The following is a 24,555-nucleotide window of genomic DNA, read 5'->3' as shown; positions in this document are numbered from 1 at the left end:
TTTATTTAAAAAAAGAATTCATTCATTTTCTTTCAATTAGTTTTTTAGTTTTTTCTCAAGTTTATTCAAGCATGGCAGTGTACACAAAGCAAACTCAAAACAAGTCATAATGCCTAATAGAACTGTTAGAAAATGGTGTTTGAATTAAATGGAGGATTTAAATACCATTAGAAAATAGTGTTTAAATCCTACGGTTTTCAAACAAGTGCTTAAGATAAAGTTTAATTTGGTGTAAAACTTGTCGAAATACCTTGTAGAATATTCAGAGCTTTTGAAAAATTGTCACAATAAAATAGCTGTGCTTAATTACCAACAGAAATATTTGCACGCTGAACATCAGTCATAAAAAAGAATTACTTTTTAGACCATATTTTACATTCTTATACGCATGTGACAGCTGTGTAAAGTTTAACATTTATTTACCTAAAGTTACAAGTTCATACTATGCTACAATTTCAAAAAGTGTTTTTTTTTTTAATTATTAAAAAATGGAAATTAGCAACTGTAGGAAAAGTAATCTATAGTTTTTTCCAGTAGAGGTTAGTACAACAGAATGTAAACTGTAAACGGTCTACTCGTTTTTTTAAAATTAATTGCTGTTAACAAAATCCTTTCCTGAAGCATATAAACTAAATTTTTATTTCTAAGTAATGTTCTATTTATGATCAATCTAAAAAACCAATAAAAATGTAATAAATAAACTATAATTTTTTTATTTGTTAACAAACAACTTTGAATCTAAAAAATCACTAATTTTTAAATTTTTCTATGAATGTAGCAATTAAACATAAAGTTTAATTGCTACATTCATAGAAATAGAATCTAGCAATTAAACATAAAGTTTAATTGCTAGATTCTTTAAAATGTTGTAGTCTAAAGCTAAGCTTTTATAAATCAATGCTTTTATAATCAATTATTCATTACCTCTTTTGTCACAGAAAGCAAAAACTCCAAATAAGTTTTTTGCCAACTCGGCATCGGCTTAGTACGGTACTCTCATGCCGAACGAAAATCCTTCAAGTTTCGCAGGCTGTATATTTATGTGTGTGTGTATATATATATATATATATATATATATATATATATATATATATATATATATATATATATATATATATATATATATATATATATATATATATATATATATATGTATATATATAGTAGGCTTTATTATAAAGAAAATCCCCCGGCACAATTATTCCCACCCACAAAACTGAAATATGTTGTTAACAAGCGGACTTGTCATTAAGCCATCAAGAGCTATCAATAACATTTGCAAAATTTGTGTTGTCCTTTTGTTGATAAATGTTTTGAAATTGTTATTTACTAGACTAGGTTTTGTTTAAATAACTGTTTTATTAATAATAATTAAATAATTTTTTATATGATAAAGTTTTTTTACAACTTTTTTAAACTAAAATAATAAAATAATTATAAAGATTTTTAATTAATTATTTTTAATCAGTATTTCTTGATTTTTAATTTTTTTAAATTTTGATTCACTCCCAACAAGGCTGCAACCACTATTAGGTTAGGAGTTATTACAATATAAAGATTAAAGTTATAGCGCAAAGAATCGGTTGACAGAAAACTTGAAAATAAAAATGAAAAGTTGTATGAGATTGTAAGAGTCAAGAAAATATGGGAGAGAGTTCCAAAGAGTTCAAGTGCGGGGAAAAAAACTAGACAAATAAAAATTTTTAGAACATGCAGGGACTGATACAGTAAACAAATGAGACTTTGCTTAATGACTAGTCAAGCAAGAATGAGTTTTAATTGATGGAACTAGAGATTATAGCTCCTTTGAGCAGCGCCCATGATAGTTTTTGTAAAAAAGAGAAAGAGATGCAACTTTACAGGAATAGGAAAGAGGCTCAAGTAGATAGAGTGGGTCCAACTATGTTTACAATGCGTTTTTGAACCTTGCCTAGAAGAGAAAGCATCATTAGAAGAACCAGCTCAAGTATGACATACATACAGGAACAAATAAAAGGTTTGTAGAGATAGAGAATGGAATCAGGAGTAAGAAAATGGCAAGAACTCTTAAATATTTTGTTTGCGTGTGTGTTTCATATGCACTGAGCTATTGCTCTTGCTATATAATAATGCATATATATATATATATATATATATATATATATATATATATATATATATATATATATATATATATATATATACAGACCTTCTTTTAAATAAAAAATGTAAACTTTAACTTAATGTGTGTTTGATGTCATGAAATTTTCTTTATTTCTTTATTTTTTTTTATCTTTTTTAAACTAAATTGTCCAATTGAAAATAACCTAATGTTAAGATTATTGGAATTATGTTAACATATATTTAATGGAATGTTTTTTTTAATATTAAATAACTAAATTAAATATTACATTTTTTTATTTTATTTGGTATAAACTAATTTTTTGACACTTGTATAAATGAATTATAGTATGTTAAATATTGTTAACTATTTTTTCTCATATTTGTAAAAACTGCTTTGCAACTAATAATGGTTTTTTGTTTTTAAAAAGTTGATGAGTAACAAATAAAAATTATAACTTATTGTAAAAATCATTTCATTACATTTTTTAAAAAAGTATATATTTTTGCACTTTTCACTTGCCTTATGAAAAAACTTTAATGTACATTTAAAATTTAACAAACACGTTTACAAGGAATTTATTTTTAGAAAAAAAAAAATTGAAAAATAGAGTAATAAATGAACACATTTTTTTTTAATAAATAAAATTTAACTTTTAAGCAAAATTTAGCAATATTTTCAAATAAAATTGAAATAAATTAAATATTCTTTGTTTTTAGTATTGTCTGAATTTGTTTCATTTGTAAATAGCGTTCATATCAAACATTCAAATTTTGTAACAAACTTTTTTTTCATAACATTAATTACTTACTACAAATTGTTTCTAGTTTTTCTACATTTATAGCGTTCAGCATTTTCAGAAGAAGAAGAAAAAGAAAGAATAATAAAAGAAAAGATTGCTGTCATATGCCAAACCTTCAGTCGATGTAGTGGCACTCCTTTCACTGAGATTTTATGCCATTTCACTCAAATGAAACTTTTTATTCAAAAGTATTTGTCTTAAAACAATAGAAAATAACTTTTTTAAAGTTCTTTTTAGAAAAAGTTAAAGTGCTCAGTGTCATAAATGGAGCAAAAGGGAAAAATTGAGTGGTCTAGGCCCATTTAAGTATTTTTGATGCATGTTGCAAAAAAAATTAAATTAAGCTTCAAATAAGTCAGACAGAATTTATAACAACAAAAATATTTAAAAATATTTACAATAAAAATGTATATATTATACATAATCCATCAAAAAATACACATATGAGAATGTATGAGAGCTTTAATATTTAACATTTTTTAACCTACCAACTAACACCTACCACCTTTTTTAACCTAACAACTAACACCTACCACCTTTTTTAACCTACCAACTATCACCTACCATCTTTTTTAACCTACCAACTAAAATTTTGTTTTTTTTTATTATTCATTATTATTATTTTTTTTAAATACTTGTCTGCATTATAAAACTTAAAGTGTGTGAAATATATTAATCTACAATAGTAAATGTATGTATGTTATTTTTAGTCATGTCTTTTCCTGTTGATGGCATTGAAGTAGGATATAAGAATAATATTGATGATGTTCGAAATTATATGGATAACAAACATGCAAATAGTTATGTTGTTGTTAATGTTTCTCAGCGAACTTATCGAACAGATAAACTTAATGATAGGGTATGTTTTTTTTGTATTTTATTATATTTATAATATAAAATATATTAAAATATGTAGTTATATATTGCTATGTTGACTGAAGATATACTTAGTATGCTATTTATCAGGTTTTAGCAATCATTAAAGGCATTCGCATTTTTGGCTTATTAACTGTAGACATTAACTGTCTTGACAAATCTTTTCCACTTAAAAAGCTATATCTTTTTGTGAGAATAAATTTGCTTGCTGCCTCTGTAACCGGTTAAACTTTTTGTTCAGTTGATCAATCTGCCATATAAAACAAAATCAATTAAATTAGACATTCAACATCAAAGTCTTTACAAAAAGAGAATTTTTTTCTTTAGAAATAAAAAACATGAGCTCTGAGCTCTATTTATTTTATTGTTGTCAATAATTTTTTATTACCATGTTTATTAACTATTCTTGTATCAATCCATGTTGCAATCACAATAACAGCTGTTTCCTGTAATTTTTTCTCATCATCTTATGCTTGCTGAGTCATTGATAATTTCATAATTCTTTTATCTGATTCTGAAATTCATAGTGTAGTTAGTAGTATTCTAATAGTAATAGTTAGTCGGTTTCTCTCTTTAATGTAGAAAGGAATAGTTCTGTTTTAACATTAATAAGAAACGTTAGAATATGTTTGGTTGTAATATGTAACAATACATTTTCATTACTACATTGCTCTTAATTCCATTTACTGTTTTTTCTGATTCCTAGTTGAATTCCCCCCCCCCTCCCTCCCCAGTTGTAGTGTTTTTTGTACTTACTTTATTTTGGCTGCATTCTACTTGCGCATAAATAAACTTGTGCATTCTACTTGCGCATAGAATTCATAAATTCAAAGCATGTTGCAGTTAGAATTCATAAATTCAAAGTTTGAATATACTTATCAATTCACAGTATCATTGTACACAATACACAACATTGTTAGGTTTTCATTAGCAATACTTATTGAATACTTTGTTTTGTTTGTACTTTTGTATTAATTTGAAACTTTCAACTTTTAAAATTAATTTCCATGAGCCTGTGAAAGATTTTAATTCCCATAAACCAGTGCAAGGTTATAAATCCCATGAACCTGTGTAAGGTTATAAATCAGAACTGTAATGTTCGTAATCGTGTTGCTGATTTAGTTTCAAATAAATTCACTAAACTGGTTTGTTCCATAAAAAGCCAGCAAGACCCATGGTTTTGCTGATTGACTAAGTTAATGTGTTTTTTGACAAAAAATTTTACTATAATTTATGATAAAGTTTAATTTGTGATAAAGAAACAAAAGATAATGCTAAGAGTAATATTTTTTTAAGAATTAAGTATAATAATTTTCAAATAAAAAAGATTTCACCAGTAATCTTTGTTATATTAGTTTAAATGATTTTTAACGTGTTTAAAATTAAATTTTTCCTCAAGACCTTTTCTTCCTACCTACCCTAACACCTGTGCAAGGTCTTGAATAGGAAGGTGTTATTGAATTCAGCAAATGTTAATTTATGCTTTGACCTAAGAATTTAACCAAAACAAAATTTCTTTATTACTTTAATGTCTTTCGTATGCATTATAAGTGCATTGTTAAAAGTTGTCAAAAGTTTGAAAAATGGTGCTAAAGAACAGAATTAAATAAATAAAAAAAAAACAGTTTTTGTAAGTTAATTTTTATTATAATAAAAACAGAAATTTTTAATTTAAATTTTAAAAAACTGTTAAAAGTTTTTTTAAATTTTAAAAGTTAATTTAAATTTTAAAAAACTGTTAAAAGGCTCGTGTTCTTTTTAAATTAACTGGTTCAGTTATGTTGAACTCAAAATGATCTGTTAGTGCTATTTGACTTCCTTCTGGCAATTTTTATGATGAATTTTATTAATGTTACAACAAGAAAAAAAGTTCAAAAAAGTTGCAGCTCAAACTGCTAAAATTTTGTTTTTTCATATTAAAATTCCATTTTAATAATAAACATTACAAATACACAAATATTCATATTTAGACATATAGAAATAAAGACATATAGAAAAGAACATATAAATTCAATCAAAAGATGCAATTAAGGAGGTGGTTCTAAATCTGGACTCTTCTCTAGACAAAAAAATCTTTGGATATATTTATATAGTGTTGCATATTACATTTTTTTGGAATATCTTTTCACACTGTATTTTCTTACTAATGTATAGTTAATGTTTTCATACAAATGTACAGTTAATTATGTATAGTTAATTATATTAATGTATAGTTAATGTATGTTAATTATGTTAATGTATGTTTAATACAAATTTCGTACCAATAATCTAGACTTTTAAGATTTATTAGTTTCCAGCATTCTTTATTTTTAAACACCACAGGCGCATTTTCTAGCTCGTCAGACCAAACCCAAAAACCCAACCCAAAAGTTGAAATTTGTACAGAAATTTGTACAAATACAGAATGTTGGTTTAGAACATGCTGGTTTATCAAGTCTAGTGTAAAAGATGATGTCTTTTGAACATACACAAGACCCTTTGAAATCTTTTCCTTTCCACTGCCTAAGAAATATTAAAATATTTAGATTTATCCTGTAACTTCAGGGGTTTCTCAAGGTTTAATCCTTGGTCCTACACTCTTTTTAATTTACATTAACGATCTTCCAGATATTCTCACATTTAAGGTGGCATTGTTCGCTGATATACTGATATCTTGTCATGATAAGAAGCCAACATTCTCTGATAGCTTGGAGAGGGCATTTGAGCTTGAAAAGGATCTTACTTCTGCTACGGCATGGGGCTCACAATGGCTGGTGAACTTTAATTAAGATAAAACCCAATTTTTTTCAGCCAATCGTTATCGAAATAAATTAGATCTTCCAATATTTATGAACGGTAATGTACTCCATGAGTCATCTACCCTTCATCTTCTAGGAATAAATCTTATTTCTGATCTTTCTTGGAAACCATATATCAAGTCTGTTGCAAAATTAGCATCTGCTAAGGTTGCATCTCTTTATCGTGCCCTTTTTCTGTGGCTGTTCCTAAGTGCTCCAAAAACTCTTATTTGTCTTTTTTTTCTTTAAGTTCTTTGGAATTCATATAATTTGCAATCTTTTAAGTTGTCTGTCAATCGTTAACTTGTTTTATAAACTTCATCTTTTCTTTTCTAGTAACTTCCAACACTAATAGTGGTTGCTAACAGCTTTGTTAGAAGCAAAAAATGTTTAAAAAAAAAATTTATAAATTTTTTACATGATAAAAATGTGATATGGATTCCTTAAATCCATATCATACTTTTGGATGACCTTAACTAGCCATTTTTCAGACACTTTAATTCTTAATAAGTCTTAAGTATATACAAAAAGTTCAAAATTTTTTGAAAAAAAACTATTAATAACATGGAATAGGGTAAAAATACCAATGTTCTTTTCACTACTTAATATGACAATAAAAAATACTCAATAAAAGAAGAAAATAAGGAGAGCATATGATATAACATACTTCCAATTAATTGGCTTTGTTAATAGAAAGTTCCATTATGACATAATTGAATTCCAATTAATTGGCTTTGTTAATAGAAAGTTCCATTATGACATAAAGTTTCTTTATAACCTGTGGGGATACTTGTTTTAATGACAATTTATAAAATCTTGTTGGCAATAATGACAATTTATAAAATCTTGTTGGCAGGACATCCAATAGGTACAACCATTAGGTTTCCACCAGTTGGTAAAAAAAATAATGCTCATTTAGAAAAACGTTCACCATTTATTTTATTTTTTTAATACACCTAAATCGACTTGTTTAGCTAGAATGATCTAGCATCTGAAGATGAATGCAAAAAAGATCTTACTGCAATTAAAGAAGACCAGTTATTGATGTGTCAGGGAAGTTGAGATTGAGCACTTCATTTTCCATTGGGCTTTGAGTTATCTAGTAAAGTAGATATGATTGGTTTGTTTACACTAATTTAGAGCATTGAAATCAAATACCTAGTCAGCATTTTCCATTCAACTTTCAAAATTGATTTTTAAATGCATAGTTTTACAAATATAAATTTTTATAAATTGCAATAAATACCATAATAAATTTACAATTTATAATTTGCTGTAAATAGAAATAAAGTTTTTAAAAAAATGTTTTTTTATGTTTTTTTTAAGTAAAAAAAAGCATATTATGATGCATTTTTTAATGTTATTTTTAAATTAAAAAAATATATTGTAATGTGTTTTTATTAATATTAAAAATGATGTGTTAATATTAAAAAAACCATATTATGATGTTTTTTTTTAATCTTTTTAAATTTAAAAAGCTTTACAAAAAGACACTTTCTTTAAATTCAAAAATGTAAACATAATGGAAATAAAAATGGAAAAAATAATGAGTTTAAAAATAGTTTTACACAATTATGAGAAATTCAAGAAATTATTTTATTTCCTGATTTTATCAAATAAAAGATTTTTTGAGTTGGGTTTTTGCAAAGGAATACTTACATGTATACTTTCTTTTATTGAATTTACACGGAACAAAAACTTGGACTTTGCTACAAAAATGTTTCACCAACAGCAAAGGTCACTTTGTTCAAGAACAGCAACCGTTGATGGGCTGATAACAACGATTTTAATTCAAAGTTAAATTAAAAAAAAAATTTAAGTGACTTGTTTTAAATGACAGAAATAAAAATATATTGAGAAAAAGAAGCTTTTTATTTTTTAACATTCTTCAAAGATAAATATAAACAAATACTAAATTAAGACTCAAGATTTTGGTTGAGTGAGACAATATAAAATCTGACATTCTTTCTGATTCACAGTGGTTAGTGAATGCTTTTTTTGACTCCTGAAAGTCAAGTTACCTTTAACTCCTGTTTAAATAAATAACAAATTATGATTAATTTGTCAAAAACATTGTCAACAAAAAATACAGTGCAAGTGATGAGATAATATGCAGGGGGACAGAAAAGAACAAAAAGCAAAACATCTATTTCGAGTCAAATAAGATGTGAAAAAATGTTGTGTATGCTATATGCCAAGCATGTAACTATCTAAGTCTTGTAAGTTGAGTCAATTAGATTCACCCTAGTTATGAAACAATGTAGCACAAGAGATAATTTTATATCAAAATTGTTTTCTCATAGTCTTTGCATTAAAAAGATGATGTTACAAAACAACAGAGTATATCATGGATCTTGCTGAATTAAAAAAAAATGTAGCGAGCTGATCATGACCTAACTCATGCAATGTTCAGCAGTTTATATTTTTTTTCCATATAGTTTTAATGGGGGCATTTACAAGTTTCTTGTAAAAAATACTCATAAAAATTTATAACTACTGAAAATTCTGGACTTTTTAGATAAATATTTTAAAGATGTTTTTAATTACATAATTAAATAATTAGATACTAATGGGATATAACACAAAATTTAATTTAAATTATAAAAAGAAGAAAAGAAACACAAGGGCTGAAAAATCTTGTTTACCACAGTAAAACATATATAACATATTAATGTATTATATTTTGTCATATATTATATAGTAATGTATTATTATTTATAATGTATTATTACCATTTACATATTAATGTTCATGTCATATTTATGTATGCATTATATATGTGTATGTAATATACATGTGTATGTAATATAAATATGTATGTAATATACATATCAATAAAATATTTATGTATTTGTAATATGTATGTATATATGGTATGCATGCGTATGTACCATATATGCATATGTAACTAGTGTCTAATTTGTATTTGTATGTATTACATTTTCTTTTTCTGGGTGGTTTAGGTTTTTGAATGTGGTTGGAATCCAAAGAAGGCACCCCCACTCGAGAAACTTATATCACTGTGTAGGAAATTAAATAATTTTCTTAAACAAAACAAAGACAATGTTATATTAGTCCATTGTTTGGTGAGTTCATTGATTTAATTAATCATACTTACAGTTATAATTAATCGTATTTTTATTCTACAAACATAAACTCTCATTTTTACAAAGTTATTTTTGTGTACCTTATGTGTTTTTTTTATTTTATAAAGAATTTGAAAATGTGTCTAATAAATCTAGAAAAAGAACTTGTTTCATTCTTATTTGCAAACACTTCCCGATCTTTTCTTTTTAAGATTGTTAACTTAATGTTAAATAAAGTATATACATATAAAATACATTGTTTAAGTCCATTCAAAAATCATTTTACTTACTTCCAGTGCAAAAATAATTTTACTTACGTCCACAAAAGATAAACAATTTTTACCTAAAATTTGCCACAAAATTTTTAAAAATAGGGTGAAAGATCGGTTTTGAAAGGAATCAAAGGAAAATTTCTTGGCTGGAGTCTTGCTAGTAGTTCGACAAAAAAAATTAATTATTTCTCAAAAACATGTTGCAAAAGAAGTGTTGCAATCAAAAACATGTTACAAGAGAAGTGTTGGAATCAAAAACATGTTACAAGAAAGTTAAGAAGTTTCATTGAACAATTTGGAAGAAAAAAACTAACATTGGACAATTGTTATCAGATTGTACAATAAAAAAAACTCACTTCGGACAGTTGGTATTAAATTGGACAAAATTTGATATGGAAGACCCAGAAAAACAACTAATGATAGTATATACAGAATCACCAGAAAAAAGCCTGAATATAGTGTAAATGATAAGATTGAAAATTGAAAATTTTTGCCTAATTATGATGATTGATAATGAGATTTAAAAAAAAAGAAAATTGTTTATCAAACAATTGTAAATTGTAAATCCAATGATTGTTAATAGAAAAAACAAAGTACTTGTTTGAATAAGAAAAAACATAGTACAGACTTGGAATGATGTGCGGTCGAGCGCTAATGCTGACCACTCAAATGGTTTTATTATTTGACAATTTGATCATGGCTGCTTAGATGTTTAGATGATTTTTAAACATTTTAGAAATGGGCTGAAAAAAGAAACACTAGTTAAACTCAAACTAGGAAGAATATTGAAAAGAAAAAATAATAACGAAAAAAGAAATTCCTTATGAAAAAAAAAATATATAAGCACTAAAATAAAACTAAAAAAACTCGAAGCGAAAATTGCTTTTTTTTTATGTTTTTAATTGCGTTTAAAATAATTAAGATTTTGAAAATCTTTTGAAAAATTTTAATAATGTTACGCAAAATGTTACAAATGCTTTTACAAATTACTTCTAATGATTGTTTAATGTATGAACAATTTTTAAGTTACTAAAAAGTGTTATATATTATTTTAAAATTGTATAAACATTTATTTTTTCCAAAAAGTTGCAAAAAAAAAATTGTTTGAAAAAATACCATAGTCTATTTAAAATAGTAATTTTTAATCATTTAACCATTTAAAAAAGGTTTTAAACAATTCTTTTTAAAAATAGAAACAAAAAAAAGCGAAGCAATTAAGTCATTCCATTACAGCGAAAGATTTAATTTAACTTATTCATAATATTATACATAGCATTTAAAAAAATTTTCTTACAAAAGATTTTTAGAAAGACATTGAAAAATCGTTTCAAACAAATTATTATATTTAAATTTATCATTAAAAAAAACATGACTACATAAAAAAAGTTTAAATATAACATTATTTGTTAACTTACACAAAATAGGTTTATTTTAAACTATCACTATAATTACTTTTTCATTTTATTTAAAGCGTAAAATAAAAACTTTAGAAAAGATCAAAAATTAAAAGTTATTTATAGCATAACAATTTTTTTTATAGCATTTAATTTGTTAAGAGATCGAAACCGCCATGGTCAAATTGTAAAGAAAAAATATTATAAGCGTGGTCAGTTAAAGCGCGCAATTGCACCCCATTCCTGTCCAAGCCTAATAGTACATGTTTGAAGAAAAAAAATGAAGGAGGAAAAAACACAGTACTTGTTTGAAGAAGGAAAAAGTTGTTTGAAGACACAATAATGAGACGTTTCATAGTTGCTTCATTGTACCTTAGCTATATCTAAGTGCTCTAAAAGATTTTACTCGTCTAGTTTTTTTTCTCAAATATCAGTTTTTTGAAAATTTGCTTCCTTCATCTTGTTTTCCTAATTCATATAATTTGCAATCTTTTAAGTCGTCTGTTAATTGTTATCTTGCTCTATAAACTTCATCTTTTCTCTTTCAGTAACTTCCAACTCTAATAGTGGTTGCTTGCAGCCTTGTTGGAAGTGAAGGTGTTGAAAATAAAATCTCATATATTGTATATATTCAGCTGGAGAATTATATGATGATTTATTGGTTAGTTATTTTAGAAATTTGACTCTTTATTAAAAGAAGATGTAGACTTTGTGTAAGATAACTATGGGGTGGCATATTTTATTAGCTTGCTTTACAATTTAAAATGAAAACTTCTAAACTTATGTTTTAGATTTTTGTAGATTATAGATTATTTAATTTCTGGATTTCTAATTCTAGATTTCAACTTTTAGTTTTTCTGGATTTCCAAAAGAATTTCTGTAAATACAAATTTAAATATATTTTTGCAATTATTTTTTAACTTTTTTTAGTCATACAAAAAACAAAAAAAAGTTTCAAAAAATTTAAAAAATTGTCAGCTTAAAGACATATCAAGACAAATATAAAGGAAATAAATTCCGGATTTTTTTTTGCAAAATGTTTTCTGGATTTTTATAATATGGCTTGAATAAATTACTGAAATTTTACAAAATTTTATAAATAATAAATTGTAAATAAAATTAGAAAAATTGAAAGAATATGTTGCTTTCTTTCATTGAATTTCTATGAAAAAGTAAATTTTATTTTAGTCTAAATTTTTGATTACAGTTGCTTTAATATATTTTGATTACATGTTGCTTTATTATACTTGCTTTAATACTTTATATACTTATTTTAATTTAACAGTTTAAGTTTTTAACCCTGATGGTCTGTAATTGCTTTTAATTAGTTCATTTTTAAAATTTAAATATTAATATTTAACTATTTCATTTTATCATTATATCATTTTTATTTGCATTTTTTTGTTTGTTTGTTAGACCACCTAACTTATTTAAATAATTTAAAGGAAAAATGTTTCTTTTTAGGATGGAAAAATTGCATCTGCTGTTTTACTGTGTTCATTCTTTCTTTACTGTAAACTTTTTGATAATGTGTCATTGAGTGAACGTCTTTTCAGTTTAAAAAGATTTGGAGGATCATCTATGAACTTAACTCCCTCACAAAGAAGGTTATTCTCAATATTGTATAACATAATTATTCATGTGCAAATTATATTAATAATAATAATAAAATGTATAATAAGTTGGATATGGACAGGGTGGCCACTGGTCATGAAAATCATGGAAATCATGAAAATGTCATGGAATTTTATTTAGTCACGGAAAAAATCATGAAATTCTTAAATTTTCATTGAAAGTCATAGGAAGTTCATGGAACTTTTTAAAATGATATTTATTTTTTTTAAATAAAATATTTTATATTGATTGATGTTGCGGGATTTCTCTTTTTTGTTGACAAGCTCATTTTAAAATGAGAATAAGATCATTCTTGAATATTGACAAATAAATTTATAATTTTAATAATATTTTTATATTTAATTTAAGAACTTTAATGAAAAAATATGTTACTGAAGAAACATGAGATCTAGAACATAAGAAGGTTACAGGCTTAATCCTTGAGATTTAGCTGAGTACATACAGAGTATACAGTTTACACCATTTATTATTAAACAAATGTTATTTTGTATGGTCGCCTATGTGTGGTTTTATTGTAACACCCCAGGTTACACAAGAGTTGTTACTAAAAACACTCTAAGCATTTTTTTTTTTCAGTTTTGTTAGAAATGGTTTCTGTTATCTCTAAAGCCATGTTTCAAAACCTCATTTTGGAATGAATGTTTGGAATAAATATAAATAAATTGTAATGAAAACACATTGAAAAATAAGAACATGTCAATTGCAATAAGTGTCATTAGTTAGCAAAAGGCTAATGATTTGTGTGATTATGAATTTAATTCTTTATGGTTTTAAAGAAGTTGTGTATAAATATATTAAATTTATTATTTAATATATTAATATATTAAATTATTATTTAAACTAAGTTATTATTTAAACTATGAATCAATAATATAAAATGTCTAAAAAGTCATGGGTAAGAAACATCTGAGAAACACAGAAGAAACTAAAAGCATGGTATCTTTTTTGACTAACAACTACTTCCAATAGAAAAATCTTGTTCATTTAAAGCACCTTTAAAGATTCTAAAATCTATTGAGTTGTACATTGTTCCTGCCTGCACTCTTTATGCAGAAATACTGTGGACTAATTAATAGTGAATAGTTGACACAACAACTTTTTCTGTTGTTGTGTCTAAGTGAATAGTTGACACAACAACAAAAAAGTTGTTGTGTCAACTATTCACTTAGACCATGTACTGGTTTGAGTGAGTTATTTAAAGTTATGTTTGCAAATAGCAAAATTGTTTTTGCTATTTGTAAACATAATTTTAAAAATAGCAAAGGTTTTTAATTGAGGAGAACAAAATTGGCTATTTAATAAACTGAGGAATATAGTCTTTTTTTAAAAATGCATTAGTTAAGGAACTTCAGCTATCACCATTTTTCGTTGTCTCCTATGATGATTCTATGAATCGTATATTTCAAGAGAAACAGATGAATATTTTAATTCGTTATTGGAATGAGTCCTCAAGTGTTGTTGAAACTCATTATTTGGATTCAAAGTTTTTTAAACTACCTTATTCTGAAAATGCGCTTGACAAGTTTTTAATGCCTTATTTGAATGGGAACAAACAATTTGAATTATTAAAGAAAGTCTGTGTCCTAGTTTTCACTTTTTTTTTTTCAAAGAATAAATTTATTTATTTTTGTAAAGTTATGAACATATTGTAATATATGAAAAAAATATATATATTTTTTTCAAAATATTACAAAGCTTAATTTTTTTTAAATCTGCACACTATTATATTATATTATTACTATATATTAGAGTTTGCAATTAGAGTTAGGGTAAAACACCTAGTCCTAGAAAATTTTGTGGCCACCTAGTACCTAGTACTCCCCATGTACTCTTATTGTCACTACTTGGTCTCTTAAAATTTATTTTTAAAATTGTGCAATTGTCAAACTCTTGTCAGTTATAATGCATGCATCGAAGTTTTTTTCAGGCATGATTTCGGAACTTTCAATCAATTAGTTTTTAGTCTGCATATTTTTTAGTGACCAAGTGACAATGACTAAGTGCATGGCAAGTACTGAATATTTTACTCTAGTGATTTATCATAGAAGTTTATGAAGAGTCATGGAGAAGTCATATGAAAGTCAAGAAATTTTAAAATTTGAGTGGCCACCCTGTACATGGTGGCCACCCTGTATGGAACTTGGTGGGGTTTAATCTTAAGACTCTTATGCAGAATATCTTTTACTATTACCATTATCATTCTTTTATCATTGAAACTTTCACTATTATTGTTGTTATGGGTAGTTATGGGATATACATGATTGATTATTCTCTTTTATTATTGTTTTTATATGTATTTTATTATTATTATTTTTGTTTTTAGATACATTGGATATATTGGTGATATTGTAGCTAATCCACCATACATCCCTCATAATAATATTATTTTTTTAAAAAGCATTACTCTTTCTCAAACTCCTATATTTAACAAAGCCAGGTATTTACTTTTTATATTTGATGTTTTTTGTTTGCAACTTTTTTGTGACATTTATTATGGTAATGAGCCCAATATTTTAAAAACTTATATTTGTGTCATTTACTCTTCTTATTCCAGATAAGTTATTTGTATTATTTAATAGTTTTATTATTTACAATCATGTCATCATTTATGAATTTCAACTTTTGTTTTGTTCTAATTTATTTGATTTTATTACTTTTTTTATATTTATTCAATTATATTATATCAATTAATTATATTATTTCAATAATTTCAAGTTTTATAAAAGAAAAAACTACCAGAAGTGTTTAATAAGATTTAAGAATTCCTAAAAAAAATTTGTAATTATTTTTAAAATCCTTATTTAATTACACTTCTTTTGATACCCAGCTTGACCCAATTTGAAAAAATAAAATTTTGGTAATGAGTGGGCAATTAATTTTTCCAAGGCAAAATTACCAAGCTTATTATTTTTTTTTTTTTTCAAAATTTTAATTTTTTCAGAGTTTTAAATATTTCCCTTACATAAAAAACTACTCTTTTTACAAATTTTTTTAAAAAAAGGGAAAATCAACACACCCTATACAGCACTCCAGCCTAAAGTATTTGAGGTTGGCAAAAAATTGTTGACTTTGTTTCTGTCTTTTAAGACTTTTGTATCAGTTGTTTTTTGTATCATAAGCGAATTCTGGAAATTCACTCAAAACCTTTTCAAGTTTCTAGAAATTTTCGAATGTTTTTTGCTATTGATCTAAATATGGCAACATTTTCATTTAAGCAACTATGTTTTCTATAACTGAAATTTTCCCGAGATCAATTATTGAAAAAAAAAATTTTTATGTTTAGTTCATTCATATTAACTTTTCAAATATTAAAAATCCCTTTTTGGAAGAAGTTAATTGATGTAAATTTTGTTTTAAAAGTTTGCAAAAGTTTTTGTTTGGCAATTATTATAATCAGTAAGAAAAAATTGAGTATTTGTAAAAAAATTCTTGTTAATGCAGAATTTATAAAATGCAAGTTAAAAGTTTATATGGCATTGCTGAGTTAGATAAAAGTATTAAAAACAAAAATTGGCTTCAAAAGAAAGATTGAGAGATAAAGAGTGTTATTTATTTTATAAGAAAAATCGATAAAGCTGGAGCGGTAATGTAATTTCCTAACTAAACACTGAAATATATTTCATCATAATTTTGTATTACTTGATTTGATGTTTTAGGTAAAATATGTAGTAAAGACTTTTATTACATGAGTGGTGCAAAATAGTAAAAGAATCTATTATTGACCATGCAAAAAAGTGAAGAAAAAGAAAAGCTGACAAATGTTTTGCATCAGAAAATTATTTAATTATTTAAAAAATTTTGATTTCTGAACCATTGTCTGACATTTTATATTTAAAAAGTAAACTTTAAAGATATTTTATTAGAAAAATAACTTTTTTAAATAGAAAAAAAACAGGATTTTCATTAAGTTAAATACTCATCTATAGAATATGATTATTCTTACTTATTTAGATCAGCACTGTCCTAATATATTTTGCACACATTTTTTGTCCTTCCTGAGGACTCCAAACTGGTGCTCAGTATTCAAAAGGACAAACATAAGATGTGTAGTGTTTGAGAAAAGTACACACAGATAAATTGATTTGATAAGAAAATCTAAAGTTCCGTGGCAACAAACAATAAGAGTGGTTTTTTGCTGTACAGCTAACAGAAGAGGTCAGCAACAATGAATTGAATAAGGTCTCTGTGATAGCTGTTATGTGAGGTTGATCAGGCAGTTATTCTGGCTTTGAAATTAGTCCATTTGTTCTCCAACTATGTGGTATTTGTATAAAAGCATTTATAATCAGAAATAGTAAGAAGAAGAGGATGAAAAAACTTGATCTGTGCGTCACAGTGGAGACATTTTATAAGTGGTTTTAGACTTTTTTTCTATTTGCCTAGTTAATCGACCTAAAATGGACACCTCAAAAACCTTTCTCGAATGATGTATCGAAGCCTCCTTTCAGTACCTTCTACTTCCTCAGTCAACTTTTTATTTCTGGCTCTACACTCAGTACAGAGTTCAGAAGATGCAATCCACTCATTTTTGGTTTAGCCAGCTCTCACATAGATTCTGTTAAAACCAATCACCTTAATATCTCTAGCATTATTTGGTGGTTTCCATGGTTATTTAATTCTACCAAGGATGTATAATAGACATACATTTAATGCATTGTTATATTCATAGTTTTATAAAATAAACTGACATTTAGCCTAATTTATGCTTTGCAAACTTCTTTTAATAAACATTTTATTACCTGTAAAACTCTAACTTTTGGAAATATAAATCCGTTTTATGTAATTAAGAATGTCTCATGTGATAGTAAATATTTTAATTGATTTGAAAGCTTTGTTTAATAATAACTTATTTGTAATAAAAAAAACCTTGGCATTAAAAAATATTATTTTTGTAAAAATGCAATGTAATATACTAAAATGAATATTGCAAAGTAAAATGAATTTTCTATATGTTGTAGGTCATACCGTAGATCATTTATAGATTGAACTAGAGATTGTTGGCAACCACTACTCACTACATTTAGGTTTCAGTAATCTCTTGAAAATTTAAACATCTCTTTTTTGATATGCCCTTGATTCTACTAAAGAGGTGGGTACAAAATTGTTTGCCTTTGTCTGCATTCGAACATGACTGAGAAGGTCTTCTTAGTGAAAAAATCCTTATTCTGATTGATGCACATTGTAAAGTAGTAATGATCTAAGAATTTAAATAGGAAATTGTAAAGTATTAGAGAAAAAACTTATAGCTTAAATATGCGGTATTGGTGTATACGGTAAAAAAAATGCGGTAGTGGTAGAGCGCTCGCTTTATAAGCGAGAGGTTCCGAGTTCAATTCCCATCACGTCCCTGGCAGTACCGCACTCAACTTGTTTCTCTACGCAGCCGCCTTGTTCATAAAGGCGCGTTTTTTGGAGTTATAGGGTTGAGAGAGGGTTATAATTACAAGTAGCTTCCTCATCTGTAGTGGCAGTGGCCTTCTCAGCCTTGGAGAGGTGAATTATTAAAAAATAAAGAAATAATATTTTAAAAAGATGTAGTATACTTCTATTTAAAATAGTTGTTGAATTATTAAAAATTTATTTCATTTGTGTGGTGTGAAGTCTGGTGTGAGGTTTATGTATTATATTAGTCCTTTATAGAAAACCTACCATATTTTATTGTATTGAAAAAAAAAAGAGTGTGATGTTTTTGTATTTCATTTGCGTAGTGTGATGTCTGGTGTAAAGTTTATGTATTTCATTTGTTTTCTGTGTTTTTAGTGTAATGTTTATGTATTTCATTTGTGTGGTGTGATGTCTGGTGTGATGTTCATGTATTTCATTTGTGTGGTGTGATGTCTGGTGTGATGTTCATGTATTTCATTTGTGTGGTGTGATGTCTGGTGTGAAGTTTATGTATTTCATTTGTGTGGTGTGATGTCTGGTGTGATGTTCATGTATTTCATTTGTGTGGTGTGATGTTTAGTGTGGTATTTATGTATTTCATTTGTTTTAATGAAAAAATTAAAAAAAAACTTTAGTAGTTTAATTAGGAGAAAATCAAATACAAAAAAATGATTATAAAACAAGATTCTAATTTTTATACCTATATCTATATAGATAAAGATATAGGCTATGATCTTGTAAATCCACAGTCTTTTAATATAGTTATAAATATAAATAGTAATATATGTAATATAGATTTCATGATAGTATCATTGATTTTGATTACTTTTCATGACAGAGCATAAAAAACATAAAATAAATTTACAATATTGTTAGATATTTGATTTTTTTTTTGGATTTTTTTTGAGATTATTAAGAGAAAATAATGGTGATGGTGGTGGTGGTGGTGGTGGTGGTGGTGATGATGATGATGATGATGATGATGATGATGATGATGATGATGATGATGATGATGATGATGATGATGATGATGATGATGATGATGATGATGATGATGATGATGATGATGATGATGGTAATAATGATGATGATGATGGTGATGATGATGATGATGGTGATGATGATGATGATGATGATGATGATGATGATGATGATGATGATGATGATGATGATGATGATGATGATGATGATGATGATGATGATGATGATGATGATGATGGTAATAATGATGATGATGATGGTGATGATGATGATGATGGTGATGATGATGATGATGATGATGATGATGATGATGATGATGATGATGATGATGATGATGATGATGATGATGATGGTGATGGTGATGATGATGATGATGATGATGATGATGATGATGATGATGTAAAGTCTTAAAATAGAAGTTTCCATAATATATGCATAATGTGATATGCATAGTAAAAGTATTTTTATTCATTTTTCAAAATGTTTCAAATCCAACTGTTCGAGCTTTTCAACTATTCGAATATCAAATAGAAAATCTAAAAAAAAATATTTGAGTAATCGAATACTCGAATAATTTATCAAAAAGTTAAAAGACATTAAAAAAATAAAAAATAATAATAATCTTATTATATACAACAATTTTGTCAATTATAAAAATAATAACAATTATAATAATAATATTAATAATAATAATAACAATTATATACAACAATTTTGTAATAATCTAATTATATACAACAATTACATACAACAAATTTGTCGATATTTACAATAAAGGTCTTATATATTTCATTCCAACAATTACAAAGGGAGTCGTTAAAACAAAAGTGCCTTGGATGAACTCTTACTTAAAAAAATTAATTAGAAAGAAAAGAAACCTCTGGAGAAAATGTTTACATAATCGTTTTTTAAACAAAGGAAAAATATTAGAATACAAATCAATTAGAAATAAAGTAAAAAAAGAAATAAGGAACCAAATTAAATTATATGAAACAACCATCGCCTTAAACGTTAAAAATAACCCAAAAGCAATTTATGCATATATAAACAAAAAATCAAAAGTTAAAGAAGGAATTAACGCATTAAATGTAAACGGCAAACTTGAAACAAATTATTTATCAACAGCGCATTCATTAAATAACTATATTAGCTCTGTTTTCACCAATGAAACTAGTGACAATATGCCATTCTTTAAAAATAGGACAAACATTTTTTGTGATGACCCTACATTTTCACCGGACACAGTTTATATAATCCTGAAGTCACTAAATCCAAATAAATGTACAGGAGTAGATGGAGTTCACCCATTTCCTTTAAAGTGTTGCGCAGATGCGTTCTCACTTCCTTTATCACTTATTTTTAATAAATCGTATGACACTGGAATAATTCCATCAATGTGGTTAAATGCTAATATAACGCCATTATTTAAAAGTGAAGATAAATCGGAACCATCAAGTTATCGACCAGTATCAATTACTTCAGTTATAAGTAAAGTAATGGAACGTATCTTAAAAGCTACATTTATGTCGCACTTAGAAAATAACAATCTCTTGACTAAGGAACAACATGGATTTTCTAAAAAAAAAAACTGTTGTACAAACCTTATAGAATTTATGGATCTAATAACTCAAGCAATGGAAGATAATTTACCAGTAGATATCATTTTCCTAGATGTTAGATGGTGCAAAAATTTTGTAAGTAACAGAGTGCAACGTGTCGTCTGCAACGGCGGATTTTCAAATTGGTATCCAGTTACAAGTGGAGTACCACAAGGGTCTGTCTTGGGTCCGTTTATGTTTATTGTTTATATAAACGACTTACCGAATGAGTTATCAACGAACTGTAAAATGTATGCTGATGATATTAAACTAATTAACATAATTAGATCATCTTCTGACATAGAAAAGACTCAAAAATACTAGGCATATATACACAATGTATGATTCAGTGCTAAATAGAGTTGAACTACCAGAAACAAAAATTGAAAAAGATTTAGGAATTATGATTTCAAACGACTTAAAATAGTCTAGTCAAGTTAGTTATGCGTATGGTAAAGCTAATAAAATGTTAGGAATAATAAAACATTCATTTAAAAACTTAGACATAAACGCATCTAAATTATTGTACACCTCTCTTGTAAGACCGCATCTAGACTACGCAAATTCAGTGTGGTGTCCTTACTTAGAACAAGATAAAAAAAAAATTGAATCGATACAATGTAAAGCAACACAAATAAAATGTCTTTAAGGGAAAAACTATGAAAGTAGACTAACCTACTTTAAAATAACGACTCTTGAAAAAAGACGCGAACGTAATGACTTAATCCAACTTTTCAAAATAGTAAAAAAAATAGATAACTTAACATTGGAATACCCACCAGATTTAATAACTTCAAATACGAGAGGTCACAATTTGAGGTTTCATAGACAATTAATTAAAAATCCAAAGAGGTACTATTTCTTAACAAACCGTGTTATTAACAGCTGGAATAATTTAAATCAAAACATTGTAGATTCTAAAACACTTAAACAATTTAAATCAAAGTTGGACTTATTTTTAACATAAATTGACTGTTGAAGCCTAGATTACTTAGGCTCCGTACATTGTCATTGTACATGTACACAGTTATTATTAAATAAATAAATAATTAAAAAAGTGTTTTATATTTTATTTTGAACGATTTTATTATTTTATATATGTATTTTTTTTTTTCTAAAAACATATATTTTAGAAATAAAAGAGAATTGAATGTTTCGAAATTTAGACTTGTTCTTCTTTTCGTTTTAATTGCACCTGCTGTTGAGAATACTCTTTCAGAAGCTGTTGAGGTAGGGCGTATTGTTATTAAAACGTTAAAAAAAAGTCCAGCGTTGTCGACCGTTTTTTAAAAGAATCCAATTGACGAAATTCTTTCTTCAATTCAATATATTTATCAATTTCGCTGCGATTGCTAACATGACAGTGTTTTGGTTCTGTAATAGAACTTATTGCATTTTGGAGTTCTTTTTGCAATCCGACTGCAACTGGTGATGTTAATTCTATTAAATCATCTGCATCAGATGAGGTAGAATCATTATTAATTTGCTCTTCTTCAAACATTTGTGGATATATTTGTTCCATAACTTTAACAGCGAATAATATTGCTTCATTTTTTGATGAATATTTAAAATGAGCGTTAGAACTTGGTATATTTCCACTCTGCAGATAAATGATCAATGTCATTAAAACTGGATCTCTTCTTTCATCCATCCTTATTTTGATCGCATGTATCAGTTTTTTTGCTATATTAGTTTGCATTGGTTGCAACTTTTCAAACAAAAATTTGTAAACTCCTTCAGCAGTTATGAGATTTGCATCATTTTTACTTAATTCAGTAACAGCAGTTTCAACTGGTGCCAGAACATCAACAAGGTTTTGTAGCGCAAAATTATCATTTTCTGGAATTGGATCAATACTCAATTGGACTAAGGATTTGTTAACACATTCTGATAGAATTAAAAATTGTCGAATCATTACACTCAAAGAATTCCATCGTTTTTATGTCTAATTTTAACTTGAGTTTTTTCCCCATTTTTTGAGCTATATTTTGTTGCAAAATAGAATGCTTTGTAGCCGATTTTTTAAACATTCTTATAACACCTCTTAACCTGTTAATAATTTGATCAAAATCTAACGTCATATCATATTCATCTACCTCAATAAACACCAAATTGTAATCAGAGCACTTATCTTCTGTGGAATCTTCTTCTACATCTTGATCAACAAAATCTTCGGTATCGTCAAACACTTCATTGCGAATAGAATTTTTTGGTATATAAAAACAATCCATCACGGCTAAATGAAGCGCGTGATTATGGCAAAGTTGATTTAAAACACCTAATATATTGCCATATTTTTTCATTACGGCTGCTGCATCGTTAGTAGATGCAATAACATCATTTGTTAAGAAAATCCTAAAGTCTGCTAACTTAGCTTCAACCAAATGTTTAATTGTTTCTGCATTTGCCTGCTTAATTATTTCCGTTAAACCCAGAACATAGCATTCAATTGTATTTGAGTCTATTCTAATCACGTGAGCTGTTACGTTTACATAACGTAAAATAGTACAATCTGTCCATTCATCCACAGTAATAGCAAATTTACGATTTGCTGTTTTTAATTTTTCAAATTTTTCCCGCAGTTCAACATATTTTTCTTTATAAAAGCTATTGATGCATTTTGAAATAGTTGTTGGACTTTTTGTCATTTTATAACCTTTTTGTTGCACGTAACCAGCTATAGCTTGGGATTTACTCATTGCTGTGATAGCCATTATATCAAAAGCTGCGACTTTTGACAATATTTCATTTAAAGATTCTTTTTTTACAAAGTGCCAAATATTACTTATTTCAGTATTTTGTTTTTTCTAAGGAATATTATTTTCTCCATCATTGTCATTTGATACCGATTTAGATATCAATATGTTGTGTCGTAGCTTCAAATGATTAATCATAGCAGTAATTGAACTTCTCCATCCTATGTTCGTGTTGCACCTACCACATTTGGCTTCACCAATATTTTTTTCGTCTTTCTTAAAAAACTCCCATACCTTGGATTTTTTTGATATGGCTAAAAAAACCAGAGATGAATTATCTAAGAAAATCTAAAAAATTTTAACTTACCACTTCAAATTATGCAACCACAAATTGTATATTATATTATATTTATTTAATTGTATATTATATTTATTTATTCACAAAATATTAAAAATTATTATTATTAAGAATATTATTAAGATTTTTTTTTTATGGAACAAATATGTATTTATATTTTTAAGCAATCTAAATAAACGACTGTTTTCTAAAAGCAAACAAAAATAATGTCACACAAAATAAAAACCATACAAAAATGCAATTTAAGTTTTCCACTTCAAGGTTATATAAAAATTCGAAGAATTTTTTCCGTTTGCAAAAAGAGAAATATTTTTTTTGTTTGCAAAAAGAGAAATTAACAGTACTTTTTTAAAAGCTTACTCTGCCTTTACATTTTTGAAATTATTTGAATATTGTAGAAAGTATTCAAATATCAAATAGTAAAAAAACACGCAAATATATTCGAATATCAAGTATTCGAATACTCAAATTGGATGGTCTATTCAAAATGTTATCTATGGGCATTCCAAAAAAATCATTCACAGAAACTCATATACATTTTGTCAATTATTTTCATTATAATATAACTGCAATTTACATGTAAATTATCATTTT

At 26.3% G+C, this 24,555-nt stretch overlaps 1 protein-coding gene across 1 annotated transcript in view; it reads left to right on the top strand.

Moving 5' to 3' along the window:
• The window catches only part of LOC100208017 (cyclin-G-associated kinase), a 78,437-nt gene that overhangs the window by 33,642 nt on the left and 20,240 nt on the right, over positions 1-24,555 (top strand). Inside the window, exons 14-17 of the mRNA XM_065817174.1 lie at positions 3,614-3,762; positions 9,520-9,642; positions 12,773-12,915; positions 15,267-15,380. Of these exons, the coding sequence (XP_065673246.1) occupies positions 3,614-3,762; positions 9,520-9,642; positions 12,773-12,915; positions 15,267-15,380 (529 nt within the window). The remainder of the gene's footprint in view (positions 1-3,613; positions 3,763-9,519; positions 9,643-12,772; positions 12,916-15,266; positions 15,381-24,555) is intronic.

This window comes from Hydra vulgaris, chromosome 14 (assembly GCF_038396675.1).
Source record: "Hydra vulgaris chromosome 14, alternate assembly HydraT2T_AEP".
NCBI lineage: Eukaryota > Metazoa > Cnidaria > Hydrozoa > Anthoathecata > Hydridae > Hydra > Hydra vulgaris.
Note: the sequence above shows the minus strand (reverse complement) of the source record. Positions and strands in the feature narration are given on the sequence as shown.